The sequence below is a fragment of the Sebastes fasciatus genome, chromosome 21, assembly GCF_043250625.1.
Source record: "Sebastes fasciatus isolate fSebFas1 chromosome 21, fSebFas1.pri, whole genome shotgun sequence".
NCBI classification, from domain to species: Eukaryota; Metazoa; Chordata; class Actinopteri; order Perciformes; family Sebastidae; genus Sebastes; species Sebastes fasciatus.
In genome coordinates, this window is record NC_133815.1 from 8,432,380 (window position 1) to 8,448,233 (window position 15,854).

Consider the following 15,854-nt stretch of genomic DNA (forward strand, 5'->3'; position numbering starts at 1 on the left):
GCACAGACTGAAGGGCTATTTATAATAGATCAAAAAACTCAGATAAAGGCAATATATTGAACTTTAGAAAAGCCTGCTTGCATAAATTAATTCCCAAAATCCATCATCCGCTTATACTTTTTCCTTTGATTTATTAAAAATAGATTTATTGTCCTATCCTGACACTGAGTTATCTTGAAGCTATCATGGGTGACGTTCTGTTACTTGTTGAATAGAGAGATGAGATTGCTCGCTTCCCACTTCCTTCCTCTCCTCTTCCAAAAAAAAATTCTGTGGAAATACGTGGAAATTGCTGTCGCTTGACCAAGCTTAGCTACCCATGTGACAGGATACCCATCACTGTGATTAAGAGGGGAAACCATGTCTCTGTGTCATTGTTGCTCCATGTCACACACCTTAGCACACACCAGACCCCTTCTCTCATGACTGGAAAACTCTCCTACAACCTCACCCACCACTAAGGATAATGTTACCCTGTTCAAATGTTGCGCTGGTCCTCTGTCTCCTGCAAGTCCTCTGCATCACTGCAGACATAGGTATGTACTCCTGACACAATTTCTGTCTATTCAATGTGGCTGTGAGTTTGAGTAATGGGATTGTAAATTCATTTTCTGAAGCTGTTCTGTTCTGCTCCAGACAGTGGCTCCTTCCTGATCTTCAACGAGGACCACAACAAGTGCATAAGGGTGGAGAGTGCCACCTCCATGACGGTGGCCCCCTGCAATCCTCATGCCAAAGAGCAGCAGTTTCGCTGGGCCTCCGAATCGCGCATCCTCAGCCTGTCCCTCAAGCTCTGTCTGGGGGCCACAGAGATTAAAGACTGGGTGAAGGTCCTCCTCTTTGAATGCGATGAGAGTAGTGACCTCCAGCATTGGCAGTGCAAGAATGAGACCCTCTTTGGCCTAAAAGACCAGGACCTGCACTTAAACTGGGGCAACTTCCATGAGAGGAACATAATGATCTACAAAGGCTCAGGGTCATGGAGTCGCTGGAGGATATTTGGCACCCGGGGCGACCTTTGTTCAAAGGGGTATCAAGGTAGGAATTGTGGGGACACAATTGATTCTAATAAAGACAAAGCCTCAATAGTGTTTACTGTAGAGTCTAATCTTAAGAAAGACTGGAAGGGTGTTTCAGAAAGTCCTGCAAAAGTGTTTGTTGTGCAGAATCTTCCCATGCTGGAAATTGTTGTCAGACATTTAATTTTTCAAGTTAGGACAAAAATAAATGTTTGACAAGCAATACTATATTCATCAAATTATGATTTATACTATGTAGACACAGTAATCCATGGCTGTAGATTAGATGTCATTTAAAATGTAAAGAATCTGTTAAAGTGATGGATGTGCTATTTGACAACTTCTTTGACCTTTTTAAGTTAATAATTGATCTTGATGTGATCAAGATTCTGTTTGTCTTGTAATTTATTCTGCACCAAAAAAAAACATAATCAGATCAGACCGCAGTTTACTAAAAGAGCAAGTTGTGGTCCTGATGCCATTCTTGTAGTCAAGACCACCTAAACTGAGACCAAATCACCAAGAGTGACCAGAGTGTATCGAGACAGAGACAAGACCAAGACTTTGAGGGGTGGAGACCGAGTCTAGACCAAGACCAGACCCGTGCGAGCGACTCCCACACTGCAAGACAAAAAAAATCCAGAGAGACAGAGACAAGACCGAGTAAACATGCGGTTGATTCCGAGACAAGACCGAGACCTTCAAAAAGACCGATCTTGAGTACTGCAACACTGCCTGATGCTTATTTTGCATAGTTGTGAAAAACCCTATACACTTTATTCTTCCAAGTTTGGACATAGTTATTGACCAGGAGATACGTTAAAATGAAGTAAAGGCATCAGCAGAAGTACAGCATTTAATTAAAGTGAGTGTTTAAAGCCGACTACCCATTTAATAAGGATTCAAGCACATTATTATATCCAGAATTATCCAGAATGCCACAATCGGCAATGTGTCGCAAATATTAAGCATGTTTGTTACAAGGGGACTCCACAGGACTTATCGGAGCAGCAATGAGATCCTGCAAAACCTATTAGTAAAACTAATTTATGTTACTGATTAGAAATACATCGTAAATGGTATACTAGCCATTAGCATATCAGCATAAAGCCCAAAATATGTGGATTAATAAAATTAAATGAGGCAGTGAACCAATGTGCAAATTCCACATGTGCAAGATTATTACAGGACTAAAACAGAAAGGAGTGTGGTTGAGACAGAAACTATAAAGCTGATAGTTCTCTGTTAGACAGAGGTGAGGTGTTGTGGCAACAGTTTGAGGAAGGCCCTTTTATTAACGTCATCACCACCCTTGTGCGTAAAGTAAGGTCCATAAAGAAATTGAGCTCTAAATGTATTGTGGAAGAACTTGACTGGCCTGCACAGAGCCCTGAACTCAATCCCATCCAACACATCTGGAGCTGCGAGCTGGGCCTTCTCGCCCAACATCAATGGACGACCTCGCTAATGCTCCTGTGGCTGAACGGGAGCAAATCCCTGCAGCCAGGATCCAAAGTCTCTGGTGGAGAGCATTCCCAAAACATGCTTGTTATAGCAGCATAAAAATGGTCTACAATCATATTTCAGTGTAATGATCCAGTGTCCACATACTCTTGGTCATGTATATCTAGTAGGTTGCTGATTCATTCTGCTAAACTGATTTCTTTAACTTCATGATGTGTGTCTCTTCAGAGATTTTCACAATAGGGGGCAATGCCTTTGGAGGCCCCTGTCAGTTCCCATTTAAGTTTGAGGAGAAGTGGTACGCTGAATGCACAAAGGAAGGTCGCGCAGATGGACAGCTGTGGTGTGCAACAGAGAGAGATTACGATAAAGTGAAGAAGTGGGGCTTTTGTCCCACCGAAGGTAAGAAACATCCATAATAACCAACATTCCTGAAGAATTCTGTCAATGAAACAATGCAGAATTGTCTTGTTTGTCTGTAATTTCTGTATCATTGAGGAGGTCAGTGCTGACAGGTCTGGTTTCTGACCCCCTCCTCTCCCTCAGCACAACAACACTACCACTTCCTCTCATGAGTTGTCAACACAGCACTGTCCTTATTTTCCTCTTCTCACAGGCCCGTCTTTCCCCTGCCGCTGCTCTAAAACTGGGGCAGGAAAGGGCCAGAAAATGATAGCGAGCTCACTTTTATTATTGTTTTTTTATGAAACACAGCACAGACGGGCGTATAGTAGAAAATGTTTCTCAATCATTTACATTTTCAGTTTTGAGACAATTATTATCCCTTAAAATCCATTCAGGTCAACATGTATTACAGTACTTTAACTTCAGGAAGTAAATCCATTTCCCTCAGTTTGATCATTTGTGTCTGTATCATAATGCAGCATCCTCAGGTTGGGACACTGACCCGGTCACGGGGGTTCAGTATCAGAGGAACGTACAGTCAGTGTTGACCTGGCATCAGGCCAGGAAGAGCTGCCAGCAGCAGGGAGCCGACCTCCTCAGCATTGTCGAGCTACATGAGCAGTCATACATTTCAGGTACAGCCTTGTATCCGTTACCCATACTACAATGTTATATCATTGAGATTTTGTAAAACAACTGCATTATAATGTGTGGATTAATGCAGGGTTGACGAGTATTTTGGGAACATCTCTTTGGATCGGACTGAACAGCTTGGATTTTGAGAGCGGATGGCAGTGGAGCAACGGGAACCCGTTCAGATATTTAAACTGGGCTCCAGGTTAGTGAAGATGTAATATACTATGACAGGAGCAGGACTTATTAAAGGGGACATATCACAAAAAACTCACTTTCTCAGTGCTAGTTCACATACATTTGGGTATCTGGAGTGCCTACCAGCCCTCAAACTGTGAAATAAGACAACCCAGTCAGTTGTTTGTGGGCTGTCTAGATCAGAAAACATGTGATTCAACAAGCCATTCAGATCTGGCTCCCATTCCTATGTCACATGCAGGCTCATTAGAATATATCGCCTACAGCTTGAGATCTACCTTTGCAAAGTTGCTTTGATTTTCTGAGTTTTTTCCACATCCGTTAAAAGGCAAAAGAGGGTTGTTTGACTGCTCAGAGCCACCATCCGTACAAACTTCATGATCCAAAATTGTATCTGATAAACTTTCACTTCGTCTCCCAACACAAAGCACTTTACGATAAAGAAATAAAAGATAGAGACGCAGAATATAAAGACGATTGTGGCCGGTGATTGCAGAACAGCTTGGAATCGGGGATGGTCAAAAAAAAAGGATGTTCAAAAGATTAGACCGTAGTGATTGTGCTCTAGGGAGCTAAACGATAGCTTCTTGTTAATGTCATTCATTCATTAGCCCCGTTAAAGACTTTTAAGCATCTAAACATGTTCTAGTAGAAACCGAAAATACAAGTATGAACCTGGAAATGAGCATGATATGTACCCTTTAATGTGACTAGCTGCATGATAACAGTAAGCTTCTTAAATGATTACATATGTGCAGTTTTTGTTACAAATGCTCTCATGAATTATTAATGAAATTTGACATTAAAAACAAATAATGCATCGATCGATGTTTCCAACAGGTCATCCCTCGTCAGAGCCCGGGCTCACCTGTGCAACCCTAAATGCCGCAAAAGTCTCGAAATGGGAGAGCAGCGCCTGCACCAAGAAACTTGGTTACATTTGTCGCAAAGGCAACTCTACCAGTCTGCCTGCACCACCAAGTAAAATAATATAACTCCAAATGATCTGGCTTATTATTAGAGTGAGTCTTCATAGTACAAACCGAATATGTTCTCACCTCTTTCGGTCTCTACCTACAGGCAAAGACCAGCCCAGCTTCTGCCCGAGTCACTGGGTTCCATACGCCGGTAACTGTTACTCTCTGCAGAGGAGTAAAAAGATGTGGAAGGACGCTTTGGCTGCGTGTCGCAAAGAGGGAGGAGATCTGGCCAGCATACACAATATAGAAGAGCAGAGCTTCGTCATATCTCAGTCTGGATACTGTAAGTGTGCTATAAGTATTTTCTTTCCAGTGATTTTAGTTTTTTACAACAATCATCTACAGTATGCTGTAGGGATGATACCAGAAATGTAGTAGTCAATCCCAATACCAGTGAAATTATATGATTCTTGATACCAATTTGATACCACAGTAGAAAACGAATAATCGTATTTCCCAAAATGTCAAACTATAAATCTAAAGAACAAAAAAAATTAAAGCCAGAAGAAAATTGTGAGAAACCACCACATTAACATCCACACATGCATTTAAAACCCTCAGTGCCGACCGATGTGCTCTGGATTGGCTTGAATGATCGGAGGAACCAGATGCTGTTTGAATGGTCTGATCACTCCCACGTTACCTTCACCCAGTGGCAGAGTGATGAGCCATCTCACGCCACCAACCTCCAGGAAGACTGCGTCCTCATCAGAGGAAAGGTACCAAATGCAAAAGGTGATGAATACAATGATAATACGAGTGGTGCTGCTCTTACCTGCTGAATGTGGTCTGTACAGGACGGGAAGTGGGCTGACCACATGTGTGAGAAGACGCTTGGATATATCTGTAGGAAGACGGCCTCCACTAAACCACCCGAAGGCGCCCAAGAGGACACCAACCCGGGCTGCAAGCTTGTGAGTGATGTAATTTCCTTTAAATAATGAGTGTAATTAATACAACAATTAGTCTCACTGTGTTTTTTATCATCTCAAGGGTTCATTTAGGTTTGGTTCTTATTGTTACAACATTGGATCTGAGACAAAAACCTTAGATGATGCAAAGCGGGCATGCTCAGCGGCTGGCGGTCACGTGGTGGATGTGACTGATAGGTATATTTTCTTTTTTAAGTCATGTTTATGTAAAATGTTTCCTTAAAGAGGACCTATTATGCTTTTGTGCTTTTTCCCTTTCCTTTAGTGTGTTATATCGTTTTTGTTTAAAAGTTCTGCAAACTTATTAAGCCCAAATTCCAGGCCAAAGGGAGTTACTCTCTCCCACAGAAACACTGCTCCTGAATTGCCTGAAACGCCTCGCTTGAAGTCCCGCCTTTTCTTCTGTAACGTGGTGATGTCACCAATAACACATTTGCATAATACCTGCCTAGCGGCTAGTTTGGCACACCCTCAAACAAAGCTAGTTAGATCGGAGCTGGAGCGGATAAAGCATTTTTTGAACATTAATTTATGTAAATATATAGAAGCCAAAGTATGCACCTGAAAATGAGCATGATAGGTCCTCTTTAAAGTATTTCAATCACTTTGATTAGTCTTAAAACAAGAGTTGAATGCTGTAATAAGTTTAATTTTGGTTAGAATGGTTTGTCTGTGTTCAGGCTTTATTTTGAGATGATTTCTTTGCTCACCATTCTGCTTTAATATGTTTTCATACAGATATGAGAATGCCTTCTTGACCAGTTTGGTGGGTTTGAGACCAGAGAAGTATTTCTGGACAGGTCTTTCCAACACAGACGACATAAGCACTTTCAGGTGGACCACCAGAAGAAAAGTCACATTCACTCATTTCAACATGGGCATGCCAGGTACGGCACACTTCTCTTTAGCTGTTAATCTGTGCTTCCCAACAATGTCATACTGTCTGATGCAGCAGGTTGATGTGTACTGTTTGACATTGACATTTGTATTGGATGAGAAGAGTCTTGAGGCACTATGTTTGGTTAATTTAATGCTATGCTAAAGGCATGGCTCTATTGAGAGTCGGTCGGTCCGCTATTTTTGGTCAGACTGAAACAACTATTGGATGGATTGCCATGAAATTTAGTACAGACATTCGTGTTCCCCTTAGGAAGAATTGTAATAACTTTAGTGATTCCCTTAACTTTTCATCTAGCGTCATCATGAAGTGAAAACTGAGAAGAGTCCATATGAATTAGAATTTTTGTGAAAGCTCCGAGTTTACGAGTTGTAACGTGTTTGCTTGCGTTGTCAGAAATGGCGGAGGAAATTGGACATTTTTCGGCACATAATAAGTTAATATATTGTAATTTTAGTCGTATATTGTCTTTCTTCGTAATTTTATTATATGTCTGAGGAAAATGTTGATATTCCCAACATCTTTTTTCTCTGTCATTATGCCTTTGCATTTCCTTCATTACGTTACCTTCTTTCTAGCTTACTAAATTGTTAGCCTCTGTGGCTTCTAGACGCCGACAGGAACGTTAATATCGCCGTTGCTTGGCAGCGCTGTTCTCACGACTTAACCACTTGAACGCCAAGCATATTGTGTACACGACTTTATATTATACCAGCATTTAGCTCAAAGCAGCTCTGTGCTTACATACAACCTCACAGGACACAAGCTGTAGACTCTTAGTCATTTATTGCTATATATCTTTTCTTCATCCACATTCATTGTTTACTCCATAACACCTTCCTTAATCGTTGTAATTGATTGCAATCTTGATATTTTTCCCATTTCTTCTGCCACGTTTAATAAAAGACAGACACCAAGGATGCGTTGCCATGACAACTGGGGTTTTTGCTGGATTATGGGATGTTGTCAGCTGCAGCAACAAGGAGAAGTATATCTGTAAGAAGCCAGCAGAGGGTGTACACGTGACCACAGTCCCGCCCACCACTCCGACCCTGAGCTGTGAGTCAGGGTGGACCCCCGTTGCCAACAGGAACGTCTGCTACAAAGTAGGAGGACAAACTGAACTAAACTGTGAAATTGGAGCGATTTTAAGTATGTCAAAACACATTTTTCTTTTTCATTAAAAAGCTTTACAAAAAAACAAGGAATCTTAAGAAGAATTGGTCGGAAGCGCGGGACCACTGCAGGTCCATTGGTGGGGACCTGATGAGCATACACAGTACGCAGGACCTGAGCAACGCTCCGTATGTAGCCGCTTGTATATGTCAGAATTTAAATTATATTATGCTACTCAACCACTGAAGTAATCAGTGCTGGTGTTTTCTGCTGCCATGAAGGTTTCATTCCTCTAGCCCAGCCTGGATTGGCCTAAGTCTTGGTACCAATGGAGCTTTTGGATGGACTGATGGGTCGCCTGTATGTAGCTCTTCATTGTCGTCACAAAAAGCTTTTCTCACTGTTATTCTCAACCCTGGCCTAATTATGTGTATTTTTCCCAAAACTGTGGCCTAGTTCGCATTTGAGAATTGGGGCTATGGTGAACCGAACAACCACAATGACAACGAACACTGTGCAGAAGCTCACATTTACTACGGACGGCACTGGAATGATCGGCACTGCGAGGACTACAATGACTGGCTCTGTGAGATACGCAAAGGTAACACCAACCCGTCTCTTCGCGGAGCTGAAGTTTACATAAAGCCATTTGTTAACAAAGTTATGTGATGTTAAAGTAGTGCTTTGCCCTGCTGTTAAGACTTCCTTCATGGATCTTTCAGGTGTGATTCCCAAACCTGAGCCTACCGTAGTTGAACCAGGTAAGTTTCAGCAGTGGCCTCCTCCCGAAACAGCTCCAGCTTAATTTCCTTGATTTACTGAGCTAACTTTCTATTTCACCAATTCTCTTTTAGTCATGCTAGCGGCTCTATCGATGGCAAGGTCAGTCTGTCGGTCCACCACTTTGGTCCAGACTGAAATATCTCAACTATGAGACAAATTGCCATGAAATGTTGTACAAACACGGTTCCTGGAGGATAAAGCCTAGTGGCGTTGGTGATCTCCTGACATTTTTGGCATTTAGTGAAATATCTAAAAATTAGGGCTGTCAAAGTTAACGCGATAATAACGGACCTTGTGATTTGTAGGTTGTAGCGGGCTCAGCTTTAAAGCTAGAGTGAAGACACTGGCATCATATGAAACTATAAAACCTACGGAATCCATTGGTACCAACCATGTCATACTAGCTTGTCGTGAAATAAACTTGAACAAACTTTTTGGCGAGGAAAAACTGTTATGGCCTTTTTCAAAGGGGTCCGTTGACCTCAGGATATGTGAATGAAAATGGGTTCTATGGGTACCCACGAGTCTCCCCTTTACAGACATGCCCACTTTATGATAATCACATGCAGTTTGGGGCAAGTCATAGTCAAGTCAGCACACTGACACACTGACAGCTGTTGTTGCCTGTTGGGCTGCAGTTTGCCATGTTATGATTTTATCATATTTATTATGCTAAATGCAGTACCTGTGAGGGTTTCTGGACAATATTTGTTATTGTTTTGTGTTGTTAATTGATTTCCAATATTACAAATATACATATATATTTGCATAAAGCAGCATATTTCCCCACTTAAATGCTTGACAAATCTCTATCAAAGGTACATTTTGAACAGATAAAAAATGTGTGATTAATTTGCGATTAATCGTGAATAACTATGGACAATAACGCGATTAATGGTGATTAAATATTTTAATCGTTTGACAGCCCTAATAAAAATGTATGTATATATACATATATACAGTATATATATGTATATATATATATAATAACACTTTATGACTAAATACTTGCTATTCCCATTAGCCTCAGCTGTACTTTGTGTTTAGTGCTAATCAGCAAATGTTGTTGAACATAGTAAACATTATATCAGCACATATATCAGCATATTAGCTTTAGCATTTAGTTCAAAACACCGCTATGCCTCACAGAGCTGCTAGCATGGCTGTAGACTCCTTGTTTTCCATCATCACCATCCTTAATGCTGTATCTGTTGGACATCTGATGAGAATTTTTTCTCCCTCTACAGTATACAACACCACAGAAGATGGCTGGCTTATATACAATGACACACAGTATTTCATCAACCTTCGAAGTCTAGACATGGAAGCTGCTAGAGCCTTCTGCAAAAAGAACTTTGGTGAACTTGCGATCATCACAGGAGACAGTCAGAGGAAGTTCCTCTGGAAAAAGGCAAGAAATGCTCAAAACTTTTTTTTCTCAAAACGACAAATGTTTGAACATTGAACATGTATTTTTTCACAAAACTGATCTGATGTGTCAAAAGTACTGAAAGCCTTCTGTGTAAAAACTGATTTAACCTTAATGTCTCTCTTACCATTATGTTCCAACAGATACTGAAAGGCTCAGACTCACAGTACTACATTGGCATGACGGTGGATTTAGATAAATCATTCAGGTAGATCCAAATATTGTTTAGGCACATTACTACTGTAGGTATACTGGCTACTTTCCATTAGCCATCCATCAAAGTCTAGTCTGAATATGATGCTAAACATAAATATAGATAATAAACTGAGTTTTTTTCTTATTAGTGACGTCTAATGTTGTTTCCATTTCCAGCTGGGTGGATGGCACCCCCGTGTCGTATACTGCATGGGAGAAGAATGAGCCCAACTTTGCTAATAATGATGAAAACTGTGTGACTATATACAGGAGCATGGGTGAGTCTAACACTCCATAAATCTTAGCTTACCTGAACTAATAATGAATTTATTTTTAATATTTATTCATTGTTCTCTGTAAACTCTGCACATACAGGGTACTGGAATGATATTAACTGTGGTTATGAGCTACCATCTATTTGCCAAAGAAGCAGTACTTTTATCAATGCAACCATCGCCCCAACCACCGTTCCTAAGGGAGGATGTGCACCAGAGTGGCTTGCTTTTCAAGGAAAGGTAATGATATATAACTGAAGATAACAAAACAGATATCAATGCTGAAACTCAGCTTACTATTCTTTGATCAAGACAAAGATTTCCTTTTTCGGCGGCGCTTAACTAGCAGAAGTAGAGTTGGACACGCCCTAAATGCACTTGCGCCATGCACTTTAGACCGTGCGCTATAGATCGTTTAAATAGTGCCCTTGATTTTGGTGCTCAAATGTCAACGTTTTTCACTGTGACCTCACGTCCGTCCCATTCTCGTGAACGCGATATCTCAGGAACGCCTGAAGGGAATTTCATTACATTTGGCACAAACGTCCACTTGGACTCAAGGATGAACTGATTGAATTTGGTGGTCAAAGGTCACTGTGACCTCACAAAACAGGTTTTTGTCCATAACTCAAGAATTCATATGATAATTACGACAATTTCAAACAAATGTCTAACAGGATAAAGTGATGACGTTTTGGATGTAAACTGCAACTTGACTGGTTGGCGGAGGCATGAAACAGCGAGGCGGTAGTTCTAGTTTCACACTGTCCCTTTGCTTGTTATTCTAACGCACAGTGCAAATTCATCTTGTTTACACAGTGCTACAAAATAGCTGTGGGGGATGACAGTAAGAAGTGGCAGGATGCCAGGACGTACTGCCAAAACCAGGGAGGAAATCTGGTTTCTATCCTCAACGCCAGAGAGCAAGGTGAGCGTTTTCTTGGTGTTTGTCTGTGAAGGTTACACATCATCGTGGAGTGATGTAAATAAACCACAATTTTATGGAGTTTAACAATAATTGTGTCTTCATTTCTAGCATTCCTGACATCGCAGATGCTGAGATACAATGGCGACTTATGGATCGGCATGAATGATGTCAACTGGGAGATGCACTTTGCGTGGACAGATGGCAAAGGCATTTCATACACCAACTGGGCAAAAGGGCATCCAGGATCAGTGCCTGAAGGACGTTATTCATTTCTGGACGAGGTTATTTCAACTTCAACTCCTGTATTTAAAGCTTTATCTGTCCAACTTTCGATCTCAACAATGTGACGGTCATATTCTTATAGATTCTTGTGAAAAAGACACCTGAAATCTCAACAGCCTGTCACCCCTACCAAAGCACCTTGTATATCCTAACCTCAAAATTTAAAATGCCTAACTAATGTCATTTTTCTGCCTGATAGACGTTTGACTGTGTGATCATGGTGGGCGGCATCTCCAAACTAACAGGATTATGGAAGGTGGAAGACTGTCACTCAAAACAGGGCTTCATCTGTAAAAGAAACGTTGGTGAGTAAAATGTTAGCGCTCACTGTGGGGGACTACATCAATTTGAAATTTTGTGTTTTTTGTCATGATGTTTCTTGTTTACAAAGATTCTCAGATTGTAGTCCCAGCCACGACTGTGTTACCAAAGGCTTTCTACAAACTTGGCAATGACTCGTACAAACTGGTGGCCCAGAAGATGAGATGGGACGAGGCGAGGAGGCAGTGCCAAGCAGACGACGCAGATCTGGCCAGTATCCGGAACCCTGTCACCCACGCGTACATCACCTTGCAGATTTCCAAGCACAATGAGCCTGTGTGGATCGGCCTTAACAGCAATGTGGTAATACCACTAACTAACAAACAGGATTTCAAATTGAGACCTTTTAGCTCTGTTTCTACTTTCACTAATGCAATTTTTTTTACACAGACTGGTGGGCGGTACAAGTGGGTCGATAACTGGCTGCTGTTTTATACCAAATGGGGCACAAATGAGCCTAAAGACAACTATGGCTGTGTGTATATGGATGTGGACAGAACATGGAAGACTGCACCATGTACCAATACCTACTATTCCCTTTGCAAGAGGTCACCAGGTCAGACAATCCCTCTGATAGTTCTTCTGCACTATATATATATATGTGTACTTATTTATTCTGCTTTTAATTTTTTCCTTAAGAAAAATGACAATTGAAAAATTGTAAATTGAAAAACAAAGTATGCAAAAACAAGGGAGGAGAAAAAATGGTAGTAATAATAATAATAATAATCATAATAACAATAAAAAAATAGAAAAATATAAATAAATACGAATTGTAAAATAAAATAATAATAAATTAAAATAAGAGAGGAGAAAAAATGGTGATAATAATAAAATAATAATAGAATAAAAATAATAACAGTCATCATAATAACAATAACAAAATATAAAAATATAAATTAATAAGAGTTATAAATTAAATAAATAAAATACAATTACAATATATTCATATTTTAATTTAATTTAATGTTAATACAAGTTATTATTATTATTATTAATAATAATAATAATTTGCAAATAAATAGAAATTAATAAAATAATTTCACACACCAGGTTCACAACTCCTTTACTATACATGCATACTCTACATAACCAAACACTACGCACGGTTAGCAATGTAATCTCTTGTCTCCTTTTCAGACATAGCACCCACTGATCCCCCACAACTCCCAGGCAACTGTCCAGAACCAAAGAAACGAAAAACCTGGATTCCTTTCAGAGGCCACTGTTATTCCTTCCTCAGCTCAGTGTCTCACGCCTGGGCTCACGCCTCAGTTGAATGCCTGAAAATGGGTACGTTATGAAAAATTTTCACCAATGAATTACAACTTGTATGTGTGTAGAATCTTGACAGTGTGCTTTTGTTCATCAGGTGCGTCTCTGGCGAGTATCGAGGACCCTCAGGAGAGTCTGTTCATACAACAGAACCTGGAGCTTCTGCAGGACGGCGCCGCGTCCTTCTGGATCGGCCTCTACAAGAATCATGCAGGTGAGTCTTACAATTCCTTTTTTCCAAAATATAAAGAAGTTGAGACCCGTCCCACTTACATATTACACAGTACGCTACACTAGACAAATAAAAATCACATTTTTATTAATAGTCAAAGTCAGGATTTGTGAAAAATGAGGAAACACTGTGTTCATTAAAAGTTTTCCATATGAATTTTTTTTTTTTTTAACAACATATGTGTGCAGATCTTTGATATTTAACTTGTTATGAGTTCATAGATGCCAAATACTTGATTGTGCTTTGTGCTCCTCGTAGTTTTTGAGATACAGCCATTTTCTTATCATACTATATATAGTATTTGGGCACATGGGACTATTGTTTTTTACTAAAATATATCGAGTCTATTGCAACAACAGTAGTCCCATCATGTGCCCAAAGACTATAGTATGATAAGAAAAACTCAGCCGTGGTTAGACCGATTTTGTGCTTCGACAAGCCCAGAGAACGCTTCCACCAAAGGAAATTCAAAATGTAATTTGCGGGCACAAATGGGTTATTATAATGCCTGTATTCATTAAATGTGTCTGATCTAGAGGTGCACTACTGCTGCCTCAGCATTATGGGACAATATAATTGCGAAGTGTGAAGCTGTCTTGTGCATAATCAGCGAAGGACAGAACTCTGTGTACCGAGCATATCAGAATATGTACCAGAGACGTAGTAAAACTCAACTGCGTATTATCTGATAGTCACCCACATCAAGTGGCCTTGATGATATGTATATAAATAAGTGCCTGTGACTGAGAGACGTTGCTCTTGCAGTCTGAAGCTCTGTTCAAGACTGTTGCAAGTGTGACGAATAAATCTCAGAAAGACACTCTTTGTTTGTGAGCCTTTATTACATAAGTTTCCACCACAGTAGCAACCAGGGAAACGTGTTACAATTCTTTTCTATTGTACAGTGGACTGAATTTTGTTGGAAAATCAAATTACAATACAAGATAAGCAAGATAAGTTTACTGACTAAAGTGACAAGCTTCCTTGTTCCAGATGAGTGGCTGTGGATCGACAACAATGTTGTGGACTACGCCAACTGGAAAACAGGGATGCCAATGTCCGAATTATGTGTGGCCGTCCACTCTGGCAGTGGACAGTGGAGTACAAGCCACTGCGGCAAATACAGGTCTTACATCTGCAAAACAGCCAAAGGTCAGTTTAATCTGCCGTTATGTACAGTACAGTAGTTTTAATTTGACCCATCAGCGACTTACATCGAGTATTTATTCTTTTTTTCAGTTATTACACCTACAGAAAAGCCACAACCTATTGGTAAGATATTTGAACTAAGATATATTGAATATAATGTTTCAAAATGTAGTAATGTCACTGTTAATACTTGTGTATGTTTTGCCTCCACAGCCCGGGTCGATAAAGAACCTTCTCACGGGTCCGCTGGCATCACTATTGCTGTAGTGCTAGTTGTGATCGCCGTAGTCGGACTTGGTGCCTTCCTCTTCCGGAAACGGATACCCAGCCCCGTCTCTGACTTGGGAGAAAACACCTTTGACAACAAATTGTACTTCAGCAATCCGATCCGAGCCCTCGTAGACACCAAAGGTCTGGTGGCCAACATAGAGCAGAATGAACAAGCATAGATGAGGTCAGTGGTAATCAGCACGATGACAATGATGTGATTATGGTTTCATACTTTATTTTGGATCACTTTACCGGTAACTGAATCTCAACCAAATTACCATTTAAAGAGGACCGGATCAAAGATAATGATTCATTCATACAAGCACTGGCACTGAACTAAGTGAATTAGGGACAAGATAATATAAGTGAACAATCAATGACAAATTTTACATGATTATGTGATTTGTGAAATGTGTACAGTTTATTTTTTACTTTTACCAATCAAGATAATCAATAACATTTGTAGACCGGTTAAAAATCAAGAAAGGTGAAGATGTTTTATTAATGCAATTATCAAGATTTTTCTCAACTGGGTTGCTTGTTTTTTATTCTCCATGGGCTGCTCATCAGCCTATTTCTGGCTTAAGACGTTGTAAATAGATGCTCAATAAAAGAAAATGAAATAAACAAAACTGAATTGTCCTCTTTTTATGCACTTTTATCTTCAGACCAAAAACAGGCCGACATTGCTCAACCATGATTTGCGGAGAACTGTGATGAGTTGCATCAAGACATATATAAAAGTAACTAAAACTGTTTTTATAAGAAAAGATAGAAACAGGTTTTGATGACGAGCACAACATGTTCAATGGACACGAGTTCTGGCACTATTAACTAAGCCAAGCTAAATGCTAACATCAGCATGCTAACATGCTCACAATGACTAAGCTAGCATGCTGATGTTCAGCAGGTATAATGGTGTCTAGAAGGTAAGCCCCAAGTTGCAAAACTCTCGCGAGATGGTTATGGTTAGGATATGTTGTCGGGCAGTTAGTCTTGCAAGAGTTCCTGCAATTTGGGGCTTACCTTCTAGACATGACCGGGCATAATGTTTACCATGTTCACTCTCT

General features: G+C 40.2%; 1 protein-coding gene across 1 annotated transcript; it reads left to right on the forward strand.

Moving 5' to 3' along the window:
• The first annotated feature begins 366 nt into the window (after positions 1-366).
• Positions 367-15,416, forward strand: mrc1a (mannose receptor, C type 1a). Its single transcript, XM_074622388.1, has 30 exons — positions 367-536; positions 637-1,038; positions 2,712-2,885; positions 3,368-3,523; positions 3,613-3,726; positions 4,560-4,700; positions 4,800-4,982; positions 5,261-5,418; positions 5,497-5,613; positions 5,693-5,808; positions 6,370-6,518; positions 7,436-7,635; positions 7,718-7,833; positions 7,927-8,005; positions 8,102-8,246; positions 8,368-8,406; positions 9,676-9,839; positions 10,001-10,065; positions 10,230-10,330; positions 10,428-10,567; positions 11,147-11,255; positions 11,364-11,536; positions 11,737-11,842; positions 11,929-12,161; positions 12,249-12,414; positions 12,999-13,151; positions 13,231-13,347; positions 14,359-14,517; positions 14,605-14,637; positions 14,728-15,416. Exons 1-30 carry the CDS (start codon positions 467-469, stop codon positions 14,961-14,963), a joined length of 4,314 nt encoding a protein of 1,437 aa, XP_074478489.1. The 5' UTR covers positions 367-466; the 3' UTR covers positions 14,964-15,416.
• The last annotated feature ends 438 nt before the right edge of the window (positions 15,417-15,854 follow it).